Source organism: Erpetoichthys calabaricus, chromosome 13, assembly GCF_900747795.2.
Source record: "Erpetoichthys calabaricus chromosome 13, fErpCal1.3, whole genome shotgun sequence".
NCBI classification, from domain to species: domain Eukaryota; kingdom Metazoa; phylum Chordata; class Cladistia; order Polypteriformes; family Polypteridae; genus Erpetoichthys; species Erpetoichthys calabaricus.
Genome location: NC_041406.2, coordinates 54653947 through 54676862, shown reverse-complemented (window position 1 = coordinate 54676862; position 22916 = coordinate 54653947). Strand labels below are relative to the sequence as shown.

The window sequence follows — 22916 nt, the reverse complement described above, 5'->3', positions numbered from 1 at the left end:
GCCTATCCCAGCAGTCATCAGGCGCAAGGCGGTAACAACACCTGGACTGGGCACCAGTCCATCACACAGCAAGCACACACACACTCACTAGGGGAAATGTAGCAATTCAAATTCACCTAAGCCACGCAGACGACACGCAGTAAGGACCCTGGCCATGAACCTTGGCTTCCTCACCAGAGGTAGCAGTGTTATCACTGCACCAACATGCAGCTCCATTGTCACATTTCTTTAATTTTATAGTTAGAGCTTGCTACCACTAATAATACACTCCAACAGACTACAGTATATTACATGATAAACTCCAAAATGTAATAAGTATAACCTTACCGTGGATGTTAAGCGCTCAAGTGCTTTCATTTGCAGAATTTCACTACAGAGCTCTTTTTTGCTCCCAGTTTCTTCTTCTGGTCTGAAAATGTAAAGTAAATTGTATTACAAATTTCATAAAGAAATTTAAACATTAAGAAACATTTGAGAAGTTTGTTCCTGCTGTTTATTTAATGATTTCTTTAATAAGCTATTTCTTTATGAAAGTTATTGTACAGATATTATCTGGCATACTTAATTTACACTTTAGTCACACATTTTGTTTGGTGTGCTGTTTGCACTGTTAACTTAATACACATCTGGCTGATACAGCTTTACTGTCAGACAACATCAAAACCAAACCCTGCATAGTTATATTGGTACAAGAGTACAGTAATACTCAACTCTACAGAAAATGACTAAAATTAGATAACAGCGTGATTTTAGATTTGTAAAATACCCCCAGGATCACTGGGTTTTTGCATTTGCTTTTACCAGTTAACAAATAATCAGATTTTTTCTCATACATAGCTGTAAGCAAGGCCTCCCAACTCAACCTTCTCATCATCATCTCATCTCGCCATCTCAGACTGCTTTCCCTGGTGAGGGTCGTAGCAGCAGCAGGCCAAGTGGTCTAGCCCAGACTTCCCAAGCCACAGGTTCCAGCTTTTCCTGGAGAATTTTTAGGCATTTCCAAAACAGCCAAAAGACGTAATCCCAAAAGAAAATAAATCTATTTACAATTTAAAAAAAAGATCAGAACCATGTGTCTGATATTCTAGAAATCCCCTCAAAAATGTAATTATTTGTTACAACTCAATCTCATTGATCATCATAATCACTGAATAAAAACTCCATACAGATTAAAAGAAAGCACAGCTTCCTTGCTGGTTTACCCTGACTGACCACCATAAATCGGCATAATATTAGCTGGCTATGCAGACCTTCTGATGAATATAATCAATATGGAGTTCACCTTTAGCATCATAAAAAGCTATACCTATGCTGTTGTTGGCAGTGACTTTGACACGGGATTCCTTTGTTTTGAAAAATCTGTATACTTTCATTTTTTATTTGGTGTTTAGACTCTGGGTCACAGTGATGTATCCATGTATCCTTGTTGGAGCATTGAACGGTGATGCTTCATTTCAGGAGTCAACATTATGGGTAATTCCATGTGCACAAAGCTTACAGATACCTAATTGTTCATGAAGTCTGTAATTACCTGAGCCATGACTGATCTCTATAGTGTCTGCTGTCATTTAACATCTGTGGCAGAGCAAAGGGCGCTCAGCAGGCTCCTATCAATTATGGAGAATCCACTGCATCCACTTAATAGTATCATCTCCAGACAGAAGAGCAGCTTCAGCGACAGACTGCTGTCACTGTCCTGCTCCACAGACAGATTGAGGAGATCGTTCCTCCCCCAAACTATGCGACTCTTTAATTCCACCCGGGGGGGGGTAAATGTTAACATTCAACATTATACATAGTTATTGTCTGTTTTTCACCTGCATTATTATCATTCTTTAATTTAATATTATTTATTGTATCAGTATGCTGCTGCTGAAGAATTGGAATTTCCCATTGGGATTAATAAAGTATCTATCTATCTATCTATCTATCTATCTATCTATCTATCTATCTATCTATCTATCTATCTATCTATCTATCTATCTATCTATCTATCTATCTATCTATCTATCTATCTATCTATCTATTCAGCAACAATGAATGAAAGGCTCTGACCTCCTGTGACCATGTAGTGAAAAAGGAGGACAGGAAAATGAATGGATTGCTGAATCATGAGAGAAAAACAGCAACAAAATGGCAACACATCGAAACCACCAAAAACAGGTAGAAACAATAATAATGAAGGTAAATCAACAATATAATTATAAAATTAGAGCAGAAAAACATACTGTATAAATCAACATTTTAAAATCATAATGATATGTTGATTTATGCAGAATTAACCCAAGTAAGTCTACTCACGGTGACATTTGAGAACAAAGAATAATTTGACATAAGCAATAATGACAGTATTTAGGGTTTTTTACAAAATCATCCATGAAAAAATATTGTTTAAAGTGTAATGGTACCTCCAGAGATAAGAACTCCACACAGACAAGAACTGGAAACTGAACTCAGATTTCTAGACCTATAAAGTAATAATCTCCAGTTTGTCTTCCAAAAAAGGCATAATCCTACATACTTATAAATGTGCTATAGAATGTGAAGAACCGATGTCTGATTGTATTAAAAAAGCAAGTCCTGATTTAACTATGAAGAACAATTAGCAGGATGCCACTCACCACATCTACCTTATCTGGTTAGGATTCAGAAATCCATTCATTTTCCTGTCCTCCTTTTTCTGTACATGGTCACAGGAGGCTGGAGCCTGTCCTGAAAACACTGGTTACAAGGTAGAAACCATCCCAACATTCATCCACCCCAGGGCACACTAATACACACACACCAGTTCTCACTTAGACACGGACAATACAGTGTATGTTCACTAACCAAACACTGACATCTGGGGAAACTCATGCTGACAGGCATACAATGCACAAACAGACAGTCCATGTGCAATGGGATGGTAAGAATATTTTTATTACTAAATTCACTAATTTCAGAACAAATGTTTCTATAGTTTTTCACAAAACACTTGCTAGGCTAAATTATATAATACTTTGTCATGACTCAAGATAGATTATCATATAAAATAAACTCATTTTTCTCTGCTCTTGGTGTCACTATATAAAAATAGACAGGATGGACTAGCAGACATATACTCAGAGCATTTAACTGGCTGACATTATAAGAGATGCAGCACACCTTATTAAGTATACAGAAAATGCCTGAAAGCATTTAGGTTATTTCATATAATTTGACATCTGTACCTAATAATTAATGGCATCCTTCAAAGTTGCTGCAAACACCTTTCATCTGACACAAAACAGATGAGGTAAATCCTAGTTCATGGCATGACCTAGTTACCAAACATGAAATGTTATTTGATGAATGCTATTGCATGGTGAAGCGATTTTTGCTCTTTCATGCTTTCCTCTGTCATACTTCATCATTCTTATGCCTCTGCAAAAATTACAAGTGGATTATAATATATAAATTTATAGTATATTGTATAAAATATGTGAGAAAGATATGCAAATTTCTCATTAAACATTTTACCTCTTTCCATAAACCTTGAGAGAAAAGCATTGATTTAGTAGCAAACTCAAAGTATGAACAAACAATTTGTCTGAAAGTGGATTGTGGAGAACAAAAGTTAAGAAATGAATAGCTGAACACAGAAATCTTAACATGAAGCTACACCCAACAATAAACAACATTAAAAACCTGTATTTAACATTAAAGTATTACAAAAAATCAAAATAAAAAAGCTGAAACATTATGTAGTACATGAAAACAACTATAAAATGACATGAAACATACAAAACAAAAGGAATATACATACAATGTATACGGCAGAAAGTTCTGACACATGTAACATATTGTTAATGGTAGACTTTATGAAGGCAAATGTTTCAGAAGAAATAAAGAGGCACTAATGAAGAAATGACAATGGCAAGGATGCTAATAATAAGGAGGTGACAGTAGTAGAAAAATCAATGGGTTCATTATTGAAGAAGTATGACATAATCAGGGCCAAATTTATAAAATGCTTCTGAGCAGACACTACTGAAACAAAGATGGATGATCGTAGCAGCACAGAGATTACTAGCCCCTGGGAAAAAAGGACAGCAAAAGTATCTTTGACAGCTTTATCCTGCGGCATGTAGAACAGGTATCTGAAGCTGAGACAATGTCACCCAGTCGGCTAATAGTTATATGTGCAAAGGCCTCTGTCCTGCAGTTCAGGAATGGTTTCTGTGTGTCTGTGTCAACAATGTCTGTCTTGTATCTGTGCCCATGTACACTCCAGGAGTGAAGTACACCTAAACCTTCAAAGAGAAGGATCTGCACAGCAACTACAAACAAAAGAGACAGAGAGAGGCAGATTTGAAGAAGAAACAGCTTGGAATTTAGCTGCAGTTGTTGAATTCAATGCATGAAGTTATTCATTTTTAGACTGTAGTAGTAACGAATTATGCAAAAAAAAAAAAAACATTGGTGGTACTAAAAACGATAATCTCTTATGTGCTGCCTGTGCCCCCTAATCTTCCTGGAAAAAGCGTGTGTGACCAGTCTTTATATATGTGTGTTACATGGCAGCTGCCACCAAGTCAGTGAGAAATCTGATTGAGTTGACTGTACTACATGATAGTGTAAAAAAAAGCAGAAGAGTAGCTAGAAGTACATTTAAAAGAGCCACGTATGCAAGTGCACAAGTACAAAACTCACAGTTTTCTACTTTACAACCATTTTTCTATGATATAATCCAATCACATATTAGTTTTAGATTTAAACAAAATACATTTCCATCTATCTGGTTTAAACCTGTCTTTCTCTGGAGTTCTTTCTACTGAGTTCTGACAACGCCATTCCTGGATCTACGGAGCTACCACACCCTGCTACAGTACATTACTTGCCTGTGTATACAGCAGAGCTCACTGTATGTTTACTTTAAATGAAGTTATCTGCATCAGACATCTACGGCAAACCCAAACAGTGCCACGCTTAGGAGCTCCTTGGCTGAAATCATGCAGCACAGCAGAACATGTTCTGCCATCTCAGAAATTTGCTAAACATTACTTGTTGCTAACTTACACGTGGCTGAGATTTATTTTATATAGTGAAGAAAAGAAAATACTTTAACAGAAGATGGCTGTATGCATCAAAGAGTGACAATTTGAAACTGTTGGTTACATAATTAATGATTGCATGAAGATAGTTTACTTATGGGGAAAAAAAGAAAAATAGAGTGAAAACTTCAAATTGAACTTCAGGCAATCAAGCAGGTAAATGTACTTACTTAACTCACTTGCTGGGGAAGCATGCATTATAAAGCACATTAGCCATTAAAATGTGGCATCTTACAAAAAAACACTGAAATTGTACAACTGTCATTATACTGTCTAAAAATATTTTTATGTAAAAAGTTTCCAATGCCAAAACTACATTTTTCTTAGGTGTTTGCCTCTAAGATACTGTCTTACTGACAAGTAAAGACATATATGCCTGGTTTTAACTTTTAAATGGCAGTTCCAGACGTTTTAATCTTCCTACATTTTTGAACTGATCTTATTATGTTATTTATCTTCTGTGATCAAAAAGGGTATCAAAATTTGGTATGACACATGGCTGCAGATATGTCAAGAAAATTTCAGTTTTACAGTGACTGACTTTTAGTGATTTTGCCAATACTTTAGACCACAAAGATGCTTGTTTATTAACGTGAATCTTTTACGTCACTTCTTTGTCTTTGTCCTGGTCAGATTTACATTCACAGTGTGTTTAATAAAATGCTGTACAAGTATTACATTTGCCACATCTTAGTGAAGCACATACTTTACAATAATCTGTGGGGGTATGCCCAACTTAGGACCAAGCTGGGCAAAAGACAAGCTAAATTTAAAGTGTTTCTTCTTCACATTTTTCAAACTACCAAATATGGTTGACTACACAAATCAATCTAAATGTTTTAAAAGAATTTCTTTGACCACAGTGCTTAATACACAAGTAGGCAGTTCCAGACAAATAACGTGACATTCTTAATCAACCAATTCATATTTACAAGGGGCCATAGCCTATACCAGAAGCATCATGCACAAGGATGGAAACGCTGCTAGATGGAGCAGCAATTCTCTGTAGGACCCCCCAATGGACACACTCACACTTACACTCACAACAGACCAGTTTAAAATGGCCAGTTAACTTGACACATACATTTTTGAAGATGGTGAGGAACACCAGAGTATCCTGAGGAAGACCCATGCAGACCTCAGGAGAAGAGGTTAACTCCACACACATGACAATCAGAAACAGGATTCAAACCCAGCAAACTAGATTTATGAGGCAGCAATGCTAACTACAGTGCCAAAGTGTAGCCATGTGAATTACTGTCTGACTTTTGAACTTATTGCAGGGTTATAAAAAATATGTGCTTTATGTAGCATTTTCATCGTGTATGAAAGTCTTGTCCTACCAGTTTGTAAAAAACATAATGACAGGTCTGCTTGTCAGCATTCACAACAACTCCTAATTCAACTATGAAGAAAATAGGCCTTGCAAATGGATATGCAACTCACCACATCTGCTTTCAGGGTTCTCATTAATGCTAATCAGGATTTAGTTGTACCATCAGGTAATTTTCTGACCTCACTTTATTCACCACAGGATCACAGGGAGTCAGAGCCTTTCTTTGCAGCCTCTGCTGCAAAAAAAATAAATTTGCGTGGACCTAACTTGACCAAAATTTTAAATGTCTATCATTGACTTGGTGTACTCTTCTCACATGAACAACATTAATTTATCTAGTATAAATATGTAGTTTAATTAAAGAAAGCCTGAGCACTATGTCTCTAAAAGCAATCATATGCATTTTGTCAATAATAAATCTATTAGTCGGGAGCAGTTCTATTTGTGTGGACAGTACGATAAATATATTCTGGCAAGATATGCTACACCCCACATCAACATATGCATTTGTCCTATAACTGCATCATTTTGTTAAAGCCTGTTCATGCCATTCAAAAGTCCAGATATCCACTGATATCTGCACATTATCAGCTATGCCGAGCAGCACTTTTGAACTGCCATGCTCCCCTGCCCACCTCAGATAGTCTATTAAGTGATGGTGCTGTCTGGTGCTTGCTGCTTCACAGGGGACCCCAACTCTGGTCATGGATCATGTGACCTAGTGTCATGGAGCTTCAAGGAGGACAACCGGCCATGCTTGTAGCTTCATGGCGTGTGATGCTTCATGAGGGACCAAACCCACCCCCCCCCCCACACACACACACCTCATTCAGAACGAATAAATCCATTTGAAATCTGCACGTATGTTGTTCACATAAACAACCCAAGTGGCACCAACACTCTAAAGGTTTTTTGAAATTCAGATTATGGGTGCTCATCCTGTAGTATTACATAATATATGTATTTTAAACGTTGCAGTGAATTCATAATAAAGTTTACCTGAAGTTTACTCAAGCTGCATGGGCCCTATTCAAAGATGAATGTCCACTACTGGCTTCACTGATGAACTGTTCCTTTAGGGAAGGACAGTCCCTCTCACAACAACATGAAAGCAGCTCATTAAAGACAGGATTTTATTCCAAAGTTTCTGTCTTTATAGTTTTTTACAATTGCTTTGGCACATGTCTCAACTGGCAATGTTTGCAGAACAGTTCATCTTACTTCCATACCATTCTGTCACCTGTGCGTAAAAAGAATGTTATTTCTCATTGTCTCCTACAAATTTCAATATGTTTAGTAAGTATATACAAATGGTAGTGTACAATTATCATCATTTGGCATATCTCTCAGTTGCTTAAGTCTTGTTGATCAAAATGGATCCTATATGTTTCCGGTGAATTAGTTACACTAGGAAAACTTTGTATGTATGTTCTCATTGTTTAAGCCAGCACATACAAAATAATAAAGTCACAAAAATATTGCAGACAATGCAGTGATGTGGTGTTGTTTGTGATATGTCTGATATTGCAATGTCAGTCACAGTAAATGATGAACTCTAATTATGAAGGGGGTGTGTCGTATCACGGCTCAGCCAATTGGGCTGGGCATACAATCAACTTCACAGGTGTACTTTATGCACTACACTATAAATTGGAAAACATTCACAGTCTGCAGCAGGACTCTGACGGAGCATTACAATGCAAGAATCAGTGCAGGAAAATCTTGGACAGGAACAACAGTCTGCTGGAAGAGGATGAAGAGAAAGGGGAATGTGCGGTAGGGCTAGGGTGAGGGGAAGAAAACATGGCAGAGGAAGAGGCAGATGCGGTCAAGGTCATCAATTTGCCTCAAATAAAATGAGGGCTACAATTGTGGACCATGTGATTAACCATGGCCTCACAATGGCAGTATGAAGAATGAGAACATAAGTACTAAGTCTTTTGCTTTAGTTAATATTGTTGAGTTTATGTTTGAAGTTCTATAGTTTACTATGGCAGAGGCTGGACAACATGTACTGTCTTATGTCAGACGGTCGACTGTGTTCTCCATTATTTAAACATTTCGGAGTGAACACAGGTGTGTAATCACATACAATTATATTGTTACTTTAATGTTGCACATTTACTGCTATTATTTTACAAGAAAGTAAGTAAATACATTCATAAATGAATGATGCAGTTTGGAGCATCTGCCTCATGCTGGTGAAAGGAGAGCAGTTTTCACACCGCAACAGGAAGAAGAAATACGCAACATGGTGATTCTAGTAGACTTTGGGAGATCCAGAGGGCCATTATAGAAGTTAATGACATGTTCTGAAACATCAGTTCTGTTAGCCTCCCTACAATACGTACAGTGTTGAACAGGCATCAATTTACAATGAAACAACTGCAAAGGGTACCTTTTGAAAGAACCACAAAAGAGTTAAGAAGCAGCAATACCACTATATTCAGGTAAAGAACAGATATGCACTTCACAGTACTGCACTGGACAATGTACATTCCTGTAATGCTATATCTTTACTACAGGATGTACTGTGGCTGCTATAGAGAACATGGAACAATACAATTTTGATGTAGCTGCATGATTTTCATCTCCACTAATCATTTCATTTACTCTTCATTGCAGACAGACTTGGAACTGGAATCAAGGGAAATCCCTCACAAGTCTGTATTTGTGGATGAAGCAGGTTTTAACTTGATCAGGAGCAGAAGACATGGCTGAAATGTAATATGTCAGCAAGCAATGGTAGATGTGCCAGGCCAGCGAGGAGGCATGTGGGCAGCCATGTCTGAGAATGGTGTGGTCACCCATAGAGTCATTTTTGGGCCTTAAAACACTCAACAACTGCTTATATTCCTGGACATTCTGTACATAAATCTCATTCCAGAAAAGGCTTGCCAAATTGTGTAATTGCGTGCGACAATGCCAGCTTTCACAAAACCACAAATACTGTAGTTCCACAAATAGTTCAGTGCTCACTCAAGGATACAAACGGCGTTCCTCCCACCCTGTTCTCCATTTTTCAATCTAATCAAGAAGTTCTTTTCATTGTGGAGATTGAAAGTATATGACCATCGGCCTCATAACCAAATGCCATTGCTAGGTGCAATGGTGCAATGGAAGCAGCTTGTGAGGACACAACAGCAGAATTTTGCAGGGGATGGGTGCGGCATTCAAAAAGATTTTTCCCAAGTTGCATTGCAAGACAAACTATAAGGCATGAAGTGGATGAAAATATGTGGCCAGACAGATGTGAGTGACATGCGGTCCAGTAAAGATTTCCAGTGAACATTGTTAAATTCCACATGATGTTTAGTGGAGTACAATGTAGTGATTTTTCGGTTTATGGATATTTTGTTGCTATTGTGTACACAGTGCTGGTTGTATTTCTTCTTTTGGCTATTTGGTGCATTGTGTTCCAGTAAAATGTTTTACACTCAAGTATGTCTTTTTTATTGCTAATGAAATGTACTGTATTCGGCTACATGCTTTATTGTTCAGTATAGGCAATGCAGAGGCTTGTAATGTTACGTTGTTACTGTAACTTTGTTGCACTCGTGTCTGACATTACAACAATGTGCCTAAGCATTTTGTTTGTTGTGATTTGAGTGATGTGAAATGCATTTTTTGTTTTGGTGACACTAACTAATTAATTGAAGGAAGTATTTTCTTCTGTAATACAACTTAAAAGTTTTGTGTGAGCGCTGTCTTTCTGTTGATTAACTATTGTGGTCTGCCTATTGAATGAACTGTTTTGTAAAATTCACTTAAAGTAGTGAGAATGCTAAGAATGTTTAATGAAATGTGCCAAAGCAATTGTAAAAAAACTGCAATAGTACCAATCATATTTAGAAAGAAAGGCTGCCTGAAATCTTTCTTTTAATTACTAAATTTAAAGAATGCTGAAAGAAGCAACAAAATAGTAAACTATAGAACTTCAAACATAAACTCAACAATATTTAACTAAAGTTCAATCTAAAGCAAAAGACTTAGTACATGCGTTCTCATACTTAATACTATATATGATTTGGAATTGCTGTAAATAAGAGTATACAGTAATCCCTCCTCCATCGCGGGGGTTGCGTTCCAGAGCCACCCGCGAAATAAGAAAATCCACGAAGTAGAAACCATATGTTTATATGGTTATTTTTATATTGTCATGCTTGGGTCACAGATTTGCGCAGAAACACAGGAGGTTGTAGAGAGACAGGAACGTTATTCAAACACTGCAAACAAACATTTGTCTCTTTTTCAAAAGTTTAAACTGTGCTCCATGACAAAACAGAGATGACAGTTCTGTCTCACAATTAAAAGAATGCAAACATATCTTCCTCTTCAAAGGAGTGTGCGTCAGGAGCAGTGACTGTCACAGAGATAGAGAAAAGCAAACAAATCAATAGGGCTGTTTGGCTTTTAAGTATGCGAAGCACCGCGGCACAAAGCTGTTGAAGGCGGCAGCTCACACCCCCTCCGTCAGGAGCAGAGAGAGAGAGAGAGAGAGAGAGATAGAGAGAGACAGAGTTTGTTTTTCAATCAAAAATCAATACGTGCCCTTTGAGCTTTTAAGTATGCGAAGCACCGTGCAGCATGTCGTTTCAGGAAGCAGCTGCACAAAAGATAGCAACGTGAAGATAATCTTTCAGCATTTTTAGACGAGCGTCCGTATCGTCTAGGTGTGCGAACAGCCCCCCTGCTCAATCCCCATATGTCAGGATCAGAGAAAGTCAGCACAAGAGAGAGAGAAAAGTAAGCTGGGTAGCTTCTCAGCCATCTGCCAATAGCGTCCCTTGTATGAAATCAACTGGGCAAACCAACTGAGGAAGCATGTACCAGAAATTAAAAGACCCATTGTCCGCAGAAATCCGCGAACCAGCAAAAAATCCACGATATATATTTAAATATGCTTACATATAAAATCCGCGATGGAGTGAAGCCGCGAAAGGCGAAGCGCGATATAGCGAGGGATTACTGTATAATACATTTTGTACCTATTGGAATAAAATTTAAAATATATTACAACTTTAAAATAAAGGAAAAGAAAACCTGGGTAATGATAAATTCATAAACACTACTGTACCACAGATTCCATGTGATCAGGATCAGGTAACATCAACCATATTCTTCACTTTAAATTGTTAATGGATACTTAAAAATCTCTTTACAATATATCACAAATTTGATTAACCTCTTAATGTAGAATTCTAAAATTTCAACATACTTTATGTTAAGTCTCATGAACTTTCTAAATTCGCAAACATTCTGTCTTTTGCAGGGCACAACTGCCTACAACAATATACAATAAAAGAATTATAAAAAACAAATGGTGATGCCGGACACTTTACTCTATCTGCATGAATAGTTATCTTATGGAGGCTTCCTTGCAAATGATAGTATGCCCTAAATCTAAAGTTAGCCAAACAGAATGGCTATCTGTCTTTTATTGGCAGTCACAAAAAAAGTAATCAGCCCCAAACCATGCTTTGGCCTGTACACTCCCCACGTCTGAATCACTGGGTGACCCCAAAAAATCACTTAACCTGCTTGTGCTCTAAACAACTCTTCCACATATCTCTACCTATGAAGAATAGTGGAATGGTGTTTATTTTAGAAAGGTGCTACATAAATTAGGTGTGGTTTCCTGCCATGCTCTAGAACAGGACGGACGGACGGACGGACGGACGGACGGACGGACGGACGGACGGACGGACGGACGGACGGACGGACGGACGGACGGACGGACAGACAGACAGACAGACAGACAGACAGACAGACAGACAGATAGATAGATAGATAGATAGATAGATAGATAGATAGATAGATAGATAGATAGATGCTAAGACTGAAATAAGCAATAAGCTTAGAAAATGGAAGAAAAACATAACAATTCATAACATGTTCACTTTGATGTTATAGTGACAAGGAGAAGAAGAATTTCAAAGCAACCAAGATTTTAAAGACAATGTTGCACATTACCCTGAGCAACCTGCAATAAAAGCAAATGTCATGACACTTTTCTCACTGCTGATTCCACATAATGAGTAAGTGCAACAGCTTTTGTGTTGGAGTAGATGGCATGTTCTCAGTAAGCACACTTTATAATCATATATGTGTAGGTGTTAAAATGATTGTTTGGCACTAGAGAACAACACAGTGCAAGGAGAACAAAGGCAAAGTGGGTTCAGGATAGCAAAAGTGAATTGTCTAGATGAAGAAAAGTGCATTTACTATATCTGTTAACATAACAGTAAATAATTTAGGTAATGATTAAGGCTGTTATTCTACTTGCCATTGATTTGCCTGAAAGGCAACATGCAGCATTCTTTTTTTGATTTATTCTTTATGAAACTGTGGTGATAATGTGTAAAAAGCTCTTTTGTCTATAAGAATATGACCACTGCTTTGTGAATATTTATTACTATTATATTCATCAACAATAACAAAATGTAAATGAATATCTCATTTTAAAATTCCAAATTCTGTACAATGCAGCCATTTCCATTAAATCAAACGGTTAAGTGATGCAGGACTAAGGAAACATATAACATCAAGTCTGGAATGCACCATTACTTGTGCAGTAATAAACCATAAAAAAGCATGTCAGCACACTTGTTTTAGCACATTTACTGATGATCATCAATTTAAGATTAGTATCATTCTCTCTCAATAAATATATGCTGATGCCAGCTTTTATAACAGCAGCAATGGATTTGACAATAAATTATACAAGGAAAAATGACTGCCATACATACGTAGCGGCTTTTACTATGTAACATTCAAGCTACACTGTGCATTGTATTTGTGTATATTTTTCTATATTTCTTATGAGTTTTTCATATCGTTAAATTTATTAAATAACAAAGACAGACATTAATGTACAGATTTGTGTAACAGCTGTCATCTGTTATTTTCATAACTGCTGACTGACAGTCCAGCAAGCAAAATACTACACAAAATAATATTTATTTTTTAAGGAATGACCCTATGATAAAGCAAACATACAACCTTGTAACATGGATAACATTTTAAAAGGATAACAGAAGGTTCCTTATAAATTTTCTATTTAAATATTTATTTATTTGTTCTATTTGTTTATTTATTCTATTTATTATTTATTATTTGTATTTTTATGTTGTAATAGTATTACAACATCTGCTTGGATTCAACTTTGCAAGCCCTGTTTCGTATTCACAGGTCTTGCTCTGTGTAATTTAAATGTAAAATAAAATCCTTCTAAATAAAACAGTCTTATGAGCATTGCATATCTTGTTAATGGGCAATACCTTATTGTCACATAAAATACAGTGCTCTCCCAGTAGCTTTTAATATCGGTTTAATGGAGATTATTATGTCCAAAGCTAAACACTTCCCTACAATCTCTGCGGAAAACAGACGACTGTGAAGTCATTAAAGTTCATAAAGATTACTCACTCTTAGAGACAAAGGCTTTAAAATGCTAAAGGATGTAAGCTTTTCATTTTGTCAGCTTTGCCCAAGGGAGAAGCTATTATTTGGCAAGATGTATTTCTGAAATAAGCATTCAATGCAAAAGGACTTTGCCAGTATAAAAAGTCCTTAAAATTTTATATTAATTGTAGAACTAAACTGGAGCAAGGTTTTCAATAAAATATTTTTATTGATAAGCAGCTCAAAATGAACAATACATTAAATTTTCAAAGCAATTTTTATATTTATTTAGAACAAAATGTAGATATATTAGTGCAAAATATAATACTGAAGTTGATCCTTGGCTAGATAACCAATAACACCACAAAAAGAAATTTGCAGTGAGTAGCATACAGTAGGCTGACACAGCTTCAGAGTCTTGGGTCCAAATCTTGGCTCAGCCATTATCTGTGTAGTCTGCACATTCTCTTTGTTCATATATTCCTTTTTTATGTTTTTGCTCTGTCTACTCAACTTATTCTTTTAAAGCCACGTGTGTTATGTTAACTGCCAATTCTAACCTGGTCTCTTAGGAGTGAGGGAATGGTGACATATCCAGGAGTGGTTCCATCTTTGAGGCTCCAGCCACTGCAACCTTAACACTACAGTAAGTGGGTTCATGAAGTAGATGGGAGGAAAGAGAGTGTTGTATATTGGAAGAATTTCTGAATTTCATTTATTTAGTTTTAAATAAATATTCAATGAGCATACAACTTGCACTGTGTGCTAATGTTTTCTTTAAAATAACCTAGAATTTATATTGAAATATAATTATTGATTGACTGGCTCTCTGGTAAATGGCTAACAGAATGCATTTAACACTTGTTTTTACAGATTTACTCTATAAAGTTAAAATGAAGCTCTGAGCAGATAATTTTAAAAAAGCCTTTAAATAGTTTTAGGTTTCACAACAAAAACTGTAAATCTAATCTACAAGCACATTATTTAATAGAGACGTTTTCAAAGTGTAGTTTGGAATGGTTCAATATTATGCATATTATATCTTTACGTTAATTTTGTTAACAATTCTCTACACAACTTTAGACAGTCATTTTTGCAAAATGAGCTTTATTTGTAAGCCACTATTTATGATATTCATGCTTACTGTATAATGGATGCACGCTTTGAGACAGGTAAGACACCAAATGAAGATAATTCATTACAGTGATGTAACTTTCTCACTCTGTCCCTATCCAGTGTTAATACTGAATTTCTCAACCTGCCATTTGTTTGCTTTCTAATAAATTCTTGTAGAAGCATGCAGTTTACTGGTATTTCATTGAAGAATACTGGGGGGCTCAGCCCCCTGCTCGCTTCGCTCGCCAACCCCCCTACACGCTAGTCATTTTCCAGGTCTGCCGCTTGCGACGAATCGTGCTGTGCTTTTGGATAAACACGAAGATCAACTCTGTCTTTGATATCTCAGTCTTTCAAAACTATTATTGCTGACAATTCTTCACATGTTGGTTTATTATATATGCGAGCGTGATCTTTAGGATTCATATAGAAATCCAAGAAAACTTCTTTGTCCGTGTTTTTCAAATAAATTTCATATAAAGTGCAATATTTTTGGACGTATGGATTTGTATCCATTATTGGCTGTAGAATTTCTAATATGTCCGATCATTTAATTCTTTCGATTCTATGTTGTATTGCTTCTCCGTGATCATAAATATAAACCTGACTGAATTGTGGTTTCTTTGAAAAAAACTTGTAGTAGCTTTAGTTGCTGTGGGACCACAGATTCTCATAGTGAATGGTCCTGAATCGTGTAAATCTATGTTTTGAGCATTGATTGATGCAAATGCAAACAGATTATTGTAGATTCGGACATTTTGCCTGTAATGTTTGTGGATTTCACTTTCACCAAATAACAAATCTTTTATTTCTCATGGATACGCCTCTTCATTGGGAAGAAACACTACGTTTCCCTGATGGCAACACAGTTTAGACAGTCTACAAGTCTCTGACTTAAACTTTAAAGCCTTACAATATCTACATATTTCTGCCATATCACCTATGTCCATATATTCAATCTCTTTTTGCTGTTCTGTTATTTCACCGAGTAATAATTTCCGTTTGTTAGCGCTAATGTGACCTTTACTATAATTTTTTTGAGACTTTTGAATTTTAGTACTTTCACAATCTCTAACCTGCTCTGAATGTGTATCGCTGCAATGTTTTTGAACCTCTTTACTACATTCTACTTTGTCTTCTACTCTTTGTCTTTTATTTCCCGCCCCGGGCATGGTTAAATCTCTTGGCACAAAGTCTCATCTTGCAGGACTTGAAATTATCTCTCTGAAAAGTCTCATCTCGTCCCAGGATTTTTTATAAAATAGAGAGACAAGCAAAAGATTTGTTTTTCTTTTAAAATATTATACTGATGTTTTGCAAAAAATTACCTAAACTAGCAAATTAAACAATCAATGAATATACTGATGCTTACAAAATGTCTCTTGCCTGACAGAATTGCGAATACTAATGACAGACCTATTTTTTAAATATGAAATAGACATGTTGTTTCCCTCACATTATACGGCATCTCATACTCCTTGAACACGACTGAACACCGCTTGAAGACCATCCCTCTGTGCGTTTCCAAATTTGCTTAGTCTAGTCCAGCTTAATCATGGGGAGCCTGAGACAGCCAGACACCATCAGGCAGTAGGCAGGAATGAAATCTGTATATGTCACAACTCCTTCACAGGGCTCACTTTTCAAACACACTCACCCTCACTCATACAGAGCCAATTAGAATTGCCAATGAATCTAACACAAAAATCTTTAGGATAAAGGAGGAATATGGGAGAGTCTGAGAAAAAAAATCATGCAGAGGGAAAATGTGCATTATAAACATGATAAAATTAGGATTGTTTAAAATGCAGAGTCTCTTAATGTGACGTAGCACCATGCAGTTGCTGTCACCACACCTTCCAGCCTCACACAGTGCAGTTGCAATTCCAGTCTATGATGCAGCTTGAAACTGTGCTGTCCACTATGAGCTGGTAAATGTCAGTATGACCCCAAGGTGATGAACTGGTTTTTCTCTGCCTTCTTGTAAAGCAGAGCTTATGTTGAGCTTTCTTCATAATATACTGTCGAGTGACCATGAGAGTTTCCCAGGCTTATGGACCCCTAAGAACTGTATGGTACCCACTTTCTCTACAACAATGTCAACATACATGACCCCCTCCAAATTTCTTGAAGTTCACCATCAGCTCATTCATTTTGCTAAAAGTGAAAGAAGGATTGTTATTTTCGCACAATTAAGTAAAACGTTTAACCTCTAACCTATAGGTTATCCATCATTATTGGTAATCAGACTCACTCAACATGTGTTTTTAGCAAATTAGATTCTAGTTTAGTTCATTCTTGCCAACAAAATCTTACATAAAGAGGGAAAAGAGAAGTAGCCTGGGCAGACAGTCCTGTTTTTCTCTAGTGTTCAAAGTGTGATTCTCCAAGCCTAACAGTCTGACATTGACCACTAAGAAGTCCAAGTTATACATTATAATGTTCAGTCCAAGGGCCCTGAGCTTCACTACTAACTTTAAACTTTTGTAGCGTTGCATGCCAAAATAAGACAAAAAATACTGAAAGTTTAATAGATGTTTGCCATCTGATCAACTCATGCTTTGTTTGCAAAGCAATGCCAACTGAACCTGCACATTCAATGTGTTACAAGTGGACTGGGCATTTGATGGCCAAATAAATTGTTTTTGCTCCCACCTTAGTGAGACTAGTAATTGGCAATATACTTGAAGTAAGACTCTTAATAATGCTTAACCTGTTTACCAGTCTTTGGAAGTGGCAAATCCAAAACAGCTTTAACTTAAGTTGTATCCATGCCCAGAGCTTGCCTTGAAATATCATACAGAGGTTTGAGGATATTCACATGTTTTCAGGTTAATAAAAAATTTATTTTTCCTTAATCACCTAAAATGTCTTGAATGTCTTAAGCTACGTGAGACTAAAAACTCTGGACAAAAAAATAATAATGCTGCTGGAATAAATCCAAATACAATTTCTGAGAATGTCACAAAAATGTTATTTATGAATGACTGAAAGACACCTGGAGAACTGGCTGAACAAGAAGACATTAGAAGAAGCTGAAAATAACCAGAAAGGTACTAAATGCTATGCTATTTTTTAATCTTGATTGAATTATGTTAAGTCCAAAATACTAGAAAAAATTTGCTTTCCAATGCATTTTTATGTGTCTGGCAAGTCGTTCCTTTATTTTGTACAAAGTTCAGACAATAACAAGCATAACACGGCTCCTATGACATCACATGTATGCATGTGCAGACATTCCTTAGGGAAAAATCAAATCATAGCAATCAAAAGTTAAAGTAGTTGAGCTGATGCCATCTTAACCATACTGTCTACTCCAAAATGGTAAAGAAATGATATATAAATCATACAAAGAAATATATGACGATTAAAATAAAGTGTGACACACCTCTGACTCAGTTGCTTGTATATTGTATGTTTTTTGTTCAAGTTTATCAGTCTTTTACTACATGTGGAAGAAATTTAAGCCTACCTCCCTTTACAACACTGTTTCACTTCACTCATGTTTGATGGTATTGTTAAGTACTCACCACAGCATTTCAAAAGGTTGAAGTCTGGAGTTTCATAAAATCTTGTTTTATTTTTTAGCCTTTCAGTTGCAGACTTGCTTATATGCTTAAGATCATTTCTTATTTAATGATCCAATATATGCAACGATTTAGTTATCTGGCAGAGGAGCATACATTTTTCAATAGAACAGTCCATTATAAAGAACATTGTGTCCTCGATGAGGTATCCAGATCACAAAATAATTATTCTTTAGGTGTCTTGCAATTAATTCAGATGGAACTTCACAAACCTGTGCTGATATAATCTTAGTCAGGAAGAATTCCCTTTCTCCTCCCTACTCTTCTATAAAAGCCATAAGTGTTCAGTGCTTTTATAAATGTTAAGTTATGAATTGCAAAATGTACTATGTTAAAAAGAGACATGCAGATCCTTAGATGTAGGTGTTGATTTTCCTGGGGCACCATACGGAATGGACTTTGGGTGTACCTGCTGGGATTCCCTCCTCTGGGAAGGTTGGAAACTGTCTTCAATGTTCTCCTTTAGAAAATAATTATTAAAACTATATAATGTTGGACTTAGACAGACAGACAGACAGACAGACAGACAGACAGACAGACAGTGAGTGAATACTGTAAAGCTCTACATGACTTTATTACCCTTCTCTCAGTTTACTTCTCTATCAAGATGCTCATGTAACCTGTATATGTGTGTGCGGGACCATCAATTATATTGTCTGTTAGGCTTTTTTTTTTTCTTCTCTGAATTCACTGTCGTAATCTTCTTTATTTATTTATCTGGGTTGTACAATGCTATAGATAGATAGATAGATAGATAGATAGATAGATAGATAGATAGATAGATAGATAGATAGATAGATAGATAGATAGATAGATAGATAGATAGATAGATAGATAGATAGATAGATAGATAGATAGATAGATAGATAACACTTTATTTCTCTTTTAATTGCTTAGAGATTGCCTTAGACAGTTCAGTAACAACTGCAACTCTAAATTCAATGCCGCTGTCTTTTGTCCTTATGATGGTATAACTACGACCTGATTGCTCCTAAACAATTTGCCTGATGTTGTGCTATCATGCAGAGGAAGCATCACTCTCTGAACATCAACTCACACAGTGCACTTTCTAGCAGCACAGTTCCTGCCTCTAATTCATTTCTTAATGCCTCCACATGGCAACATATATATTTTTTTAATATTGATGAAGTAAAAGCTACAGTATTATGTTGTTGGTAATATGAGGTTATATTTATCTCATTTTAAGAGAAATAAAAGAGGGCTATATTTCAAATGACTGCAAATATATTTCAAGGAATATTTTCAACATCTGAGAAGCAACACAGTCTGATAGTTATTTATATGCATATTATTTATTTGGAAGAAAGGCAAATAATGCAGAAACAGACAGCGGCTGCACTTAACTTCCTATGTGTAGCAAACACTAATATAATGTTAATATTAATACACTTGCAGTAGTTGGTAGCCCTTCTCCCATTATGTCCGTCTCCATCTCTCTGTCATTCAGAAGAATTATAACAGCAAGTACTACTGCCAGTGTCATTTATATTGCTTTTTTATTTTATCACCACTAAAATTCTCTGAATGTATTGTATACAGCATGCAGACTGTTTTTCATTTGTGATCATTTGTTTCTACTTTGTTTTTGATTTATTTGGACAAATGTGTACCTTTGCTTGTGCTAGTTGTATATTTAGTGAGTGGTATAATCTATCCTTGCATTTTGCCTTGAGAGATGTCGCAGTGCTTTGCGCTGTACAAGAACAAAGAAGCTTCTACTATTGTGTTGTATTTCTGAAGTGACAATGACAGATTGGCCGTCTAGCTCTGTGAAGAGGAGTACCTGTGTTCTTTTCTGTGTATTGTATTTACCCATTTTTTGACACCCATTGCACGCCCAACCTACCCGGAAGGTGGTCTCTCTCTCTGAAATGCCTTTCCTAAGATTTCTTCCATGTTTTTCCATACAAGGTATTTTTGGGGAGAGTTTTTTCTTGTCTTCTTAGGGAGTGAAGACTGAGGAGCTGACAGAAACCAGGGCCTGCCCATTGAGGCATTCCTTATGTGAATTTGGACTATACAAGAAATAAATTGTTGTGGTATACAAACAAATACTTGTCAATATCTAATGTAAATGAAAGAAAGGAGTCAAAATGATTCTCTCTTTAACCTTTCCATCAGTCAAAAATATATATTCTTTTTGCCTACTAATGAGCTTTTTCCAAGAATTCTGGATGCAAAGTATAATTTAGTAAGACTGCAGTTTTGCCAAGTCTGAAATGAATTGATAGTCATTTCAAATTATTAAATAAAATTACTGATGGTAAATCTTTGGTACATTGCCTCAGTAGAATGCCCCAAGTCTTTGTTTATTTATTTCTGTGTTTAAATTAATGTGCAAAAGTATCTGATACCTCATTATAACACAAAAGACATGAGCTTAAGAAAATTTCAGTTTAACAAGTAAAAAGTAAATAATGCATGATTAATCTGATTGTAATCAGATTAAAATTTTGAGGTGAATTTGTAGATTTTACATGAATTGAATTGCTTGTTTTGATTGTGTGGGGTACAAAATGTTCTATGATCTTTAGTACCTTAGTACATTAGTGTTTAACTTTTCACAAATTTTGCTCATTCTGCTTTTTTTATTTAATTGTCTATTCACACTAGTTTCTTTTCATTTCCAGGTAAAACTGTGATCAGTATAAATGAACGTCTAGAAAAGCCACTTGCTCAAATCTAGACTTATAAATTTACAAACACACACATACGTATACAAACATGATATCCAAACTTTCCACCTTTCATTCAGAATGCTATATTTTTTAAATGCTTTTATTTATGGAAAAGCACTGTTATATAGCAATCAAGTATATACTGCATGATCAGACTGTAACTCTACTTGTCAGTATATGCTGTCACATGCGTCTGCTTGGGGAACAACTTAAGGGCTTAGATAATAACAATACTATCCTGGGCCACTCCAGGGCGCTATGTAGAAACAGAATCTCTTCTTCTTTCCCCTCTGCAGACAGAATGACTGACATACCAACTCCCATGACGTCACTTCCAGAACCTGTTGCACCTGTGCCCGCCTGTTCCTCCCTTAATTCAATTTAACCAGAAGTATCGCCATATTGTCTCAGACTTGATCCTTTTCAGTGGAACTAGTCTCTGTGTGCCTACCATGTGTTTTTTTGCACCAACTTATAATATACGAGGTTTGCCTACAGATGTCCCAGACCCTTTATATGTGTGTTGTTTCTCATTTCAATGTAAATAATGTTAATGTTTTATTAGAAAAAAACAATAGTACAAAGAATTCATATTTATTTCATGTAATGTTAAAAAAAACAACTATATACTGTATATGTCATTGCTATTTACATGTGAAGCACTACCACACCATCACAGATGTTGCCTATCATTGAGTAGGTGGTTGAAGTGGTCCTCAGCTCGACTTGCCCCCATACGGGCCCTGGCTATCCAGAAAAAGTTCAAGAGTGGCTTCTTTTTGTAAAATCAAAATTATATAACAGAAATAGTGCGCTACTCCAGCATCTATAAAAACACCACCTAACTTCTTCTTCTTCTTCTTTCGGCTGCTCCTGTTAGGGGTCGCCACATCTGAAAATCTTCTTCCATATCTTTCTGTCCTCTGCATCTTGTTCTGTCACACCCATCACCTGCATGTCCTCTCTCACCACAACCATAAACCTTCTCTTTTCCTGTTTCCTGGCAGCTCTATCCTTAGCATCCTTCTCCCAATATACCCAGCATCTCTCCTTTGCACATGTCCAAACCAACGCAATCTCGCCTCTCTGACTTTGTCTCCCAACCGTCCAACTTGAGCTGACCCTCTAATGTCTTCATTTCTAATCCTATCCATCCTTGTCACACCCAATGCAAATCTTAGCATCTTTAACTCTGCTACATCCAGCTCTGTCTCCTGCTTTCTGGTCAGTGCCACCGTCTCCAACACATATAACATAGCTGGTCTCACTACCGTCCTGTAGATCTTCCCTTTCACTCTTGCTGATACCCGTCTGTCACAAATTACTCCTGACACTCTTCTCCACCCATTCCACCCTGCCTGCACTCTCTTTTTCATCTCTTCCACAATCTCCATTACTCTGTACTGTTGATCCCAATTATTTAAACTCATCCACATTCGCCAGCTCTACTCCCTGCATCCTCACCTTTCCACTGACCTCCCTCTCATTTACACACATGTATTCTGTCTTGTTCCTACTGACCTTCATTCCTCTCCTCTCTAGAGCATATCTCCACCACTCCTTGGTCTACTCAACCTGCTCCCTACTCTCACTACAGATCACAATATCATCAGCAAACATCATAGTCCACGGGGACTCCTGTCTAATCTCGTCTGTCAACCTGTCCATTACCATCGCATATAAAAAAGGGCTCAGACCCGAT

General features: G+C 36.5%; 1 protein-coding gene across 1 annotated transcript in view; it reads right to left on the bottom strand.

Moving 5' to 3' along the window:
- The window catches only part of rapgef5a (Rap guanine nucleotide exchange factor (GEF) 5a), a 254510-nt gene that overhangs the window by 126782 nt on the left and 104812 nt on the right, over positions 1 to 22916 (bottom strand). Inside the window, exon 6 of the mRNA XM_028818299.2 lies at positions 328 to 409. Coding sequence (XP_028674132.1) covers positions 328 to 409 — 82 coding nt within the window. The remainder of the gene's footprint in view (positions 1 to 327; positions 410 to 22916) is intronic.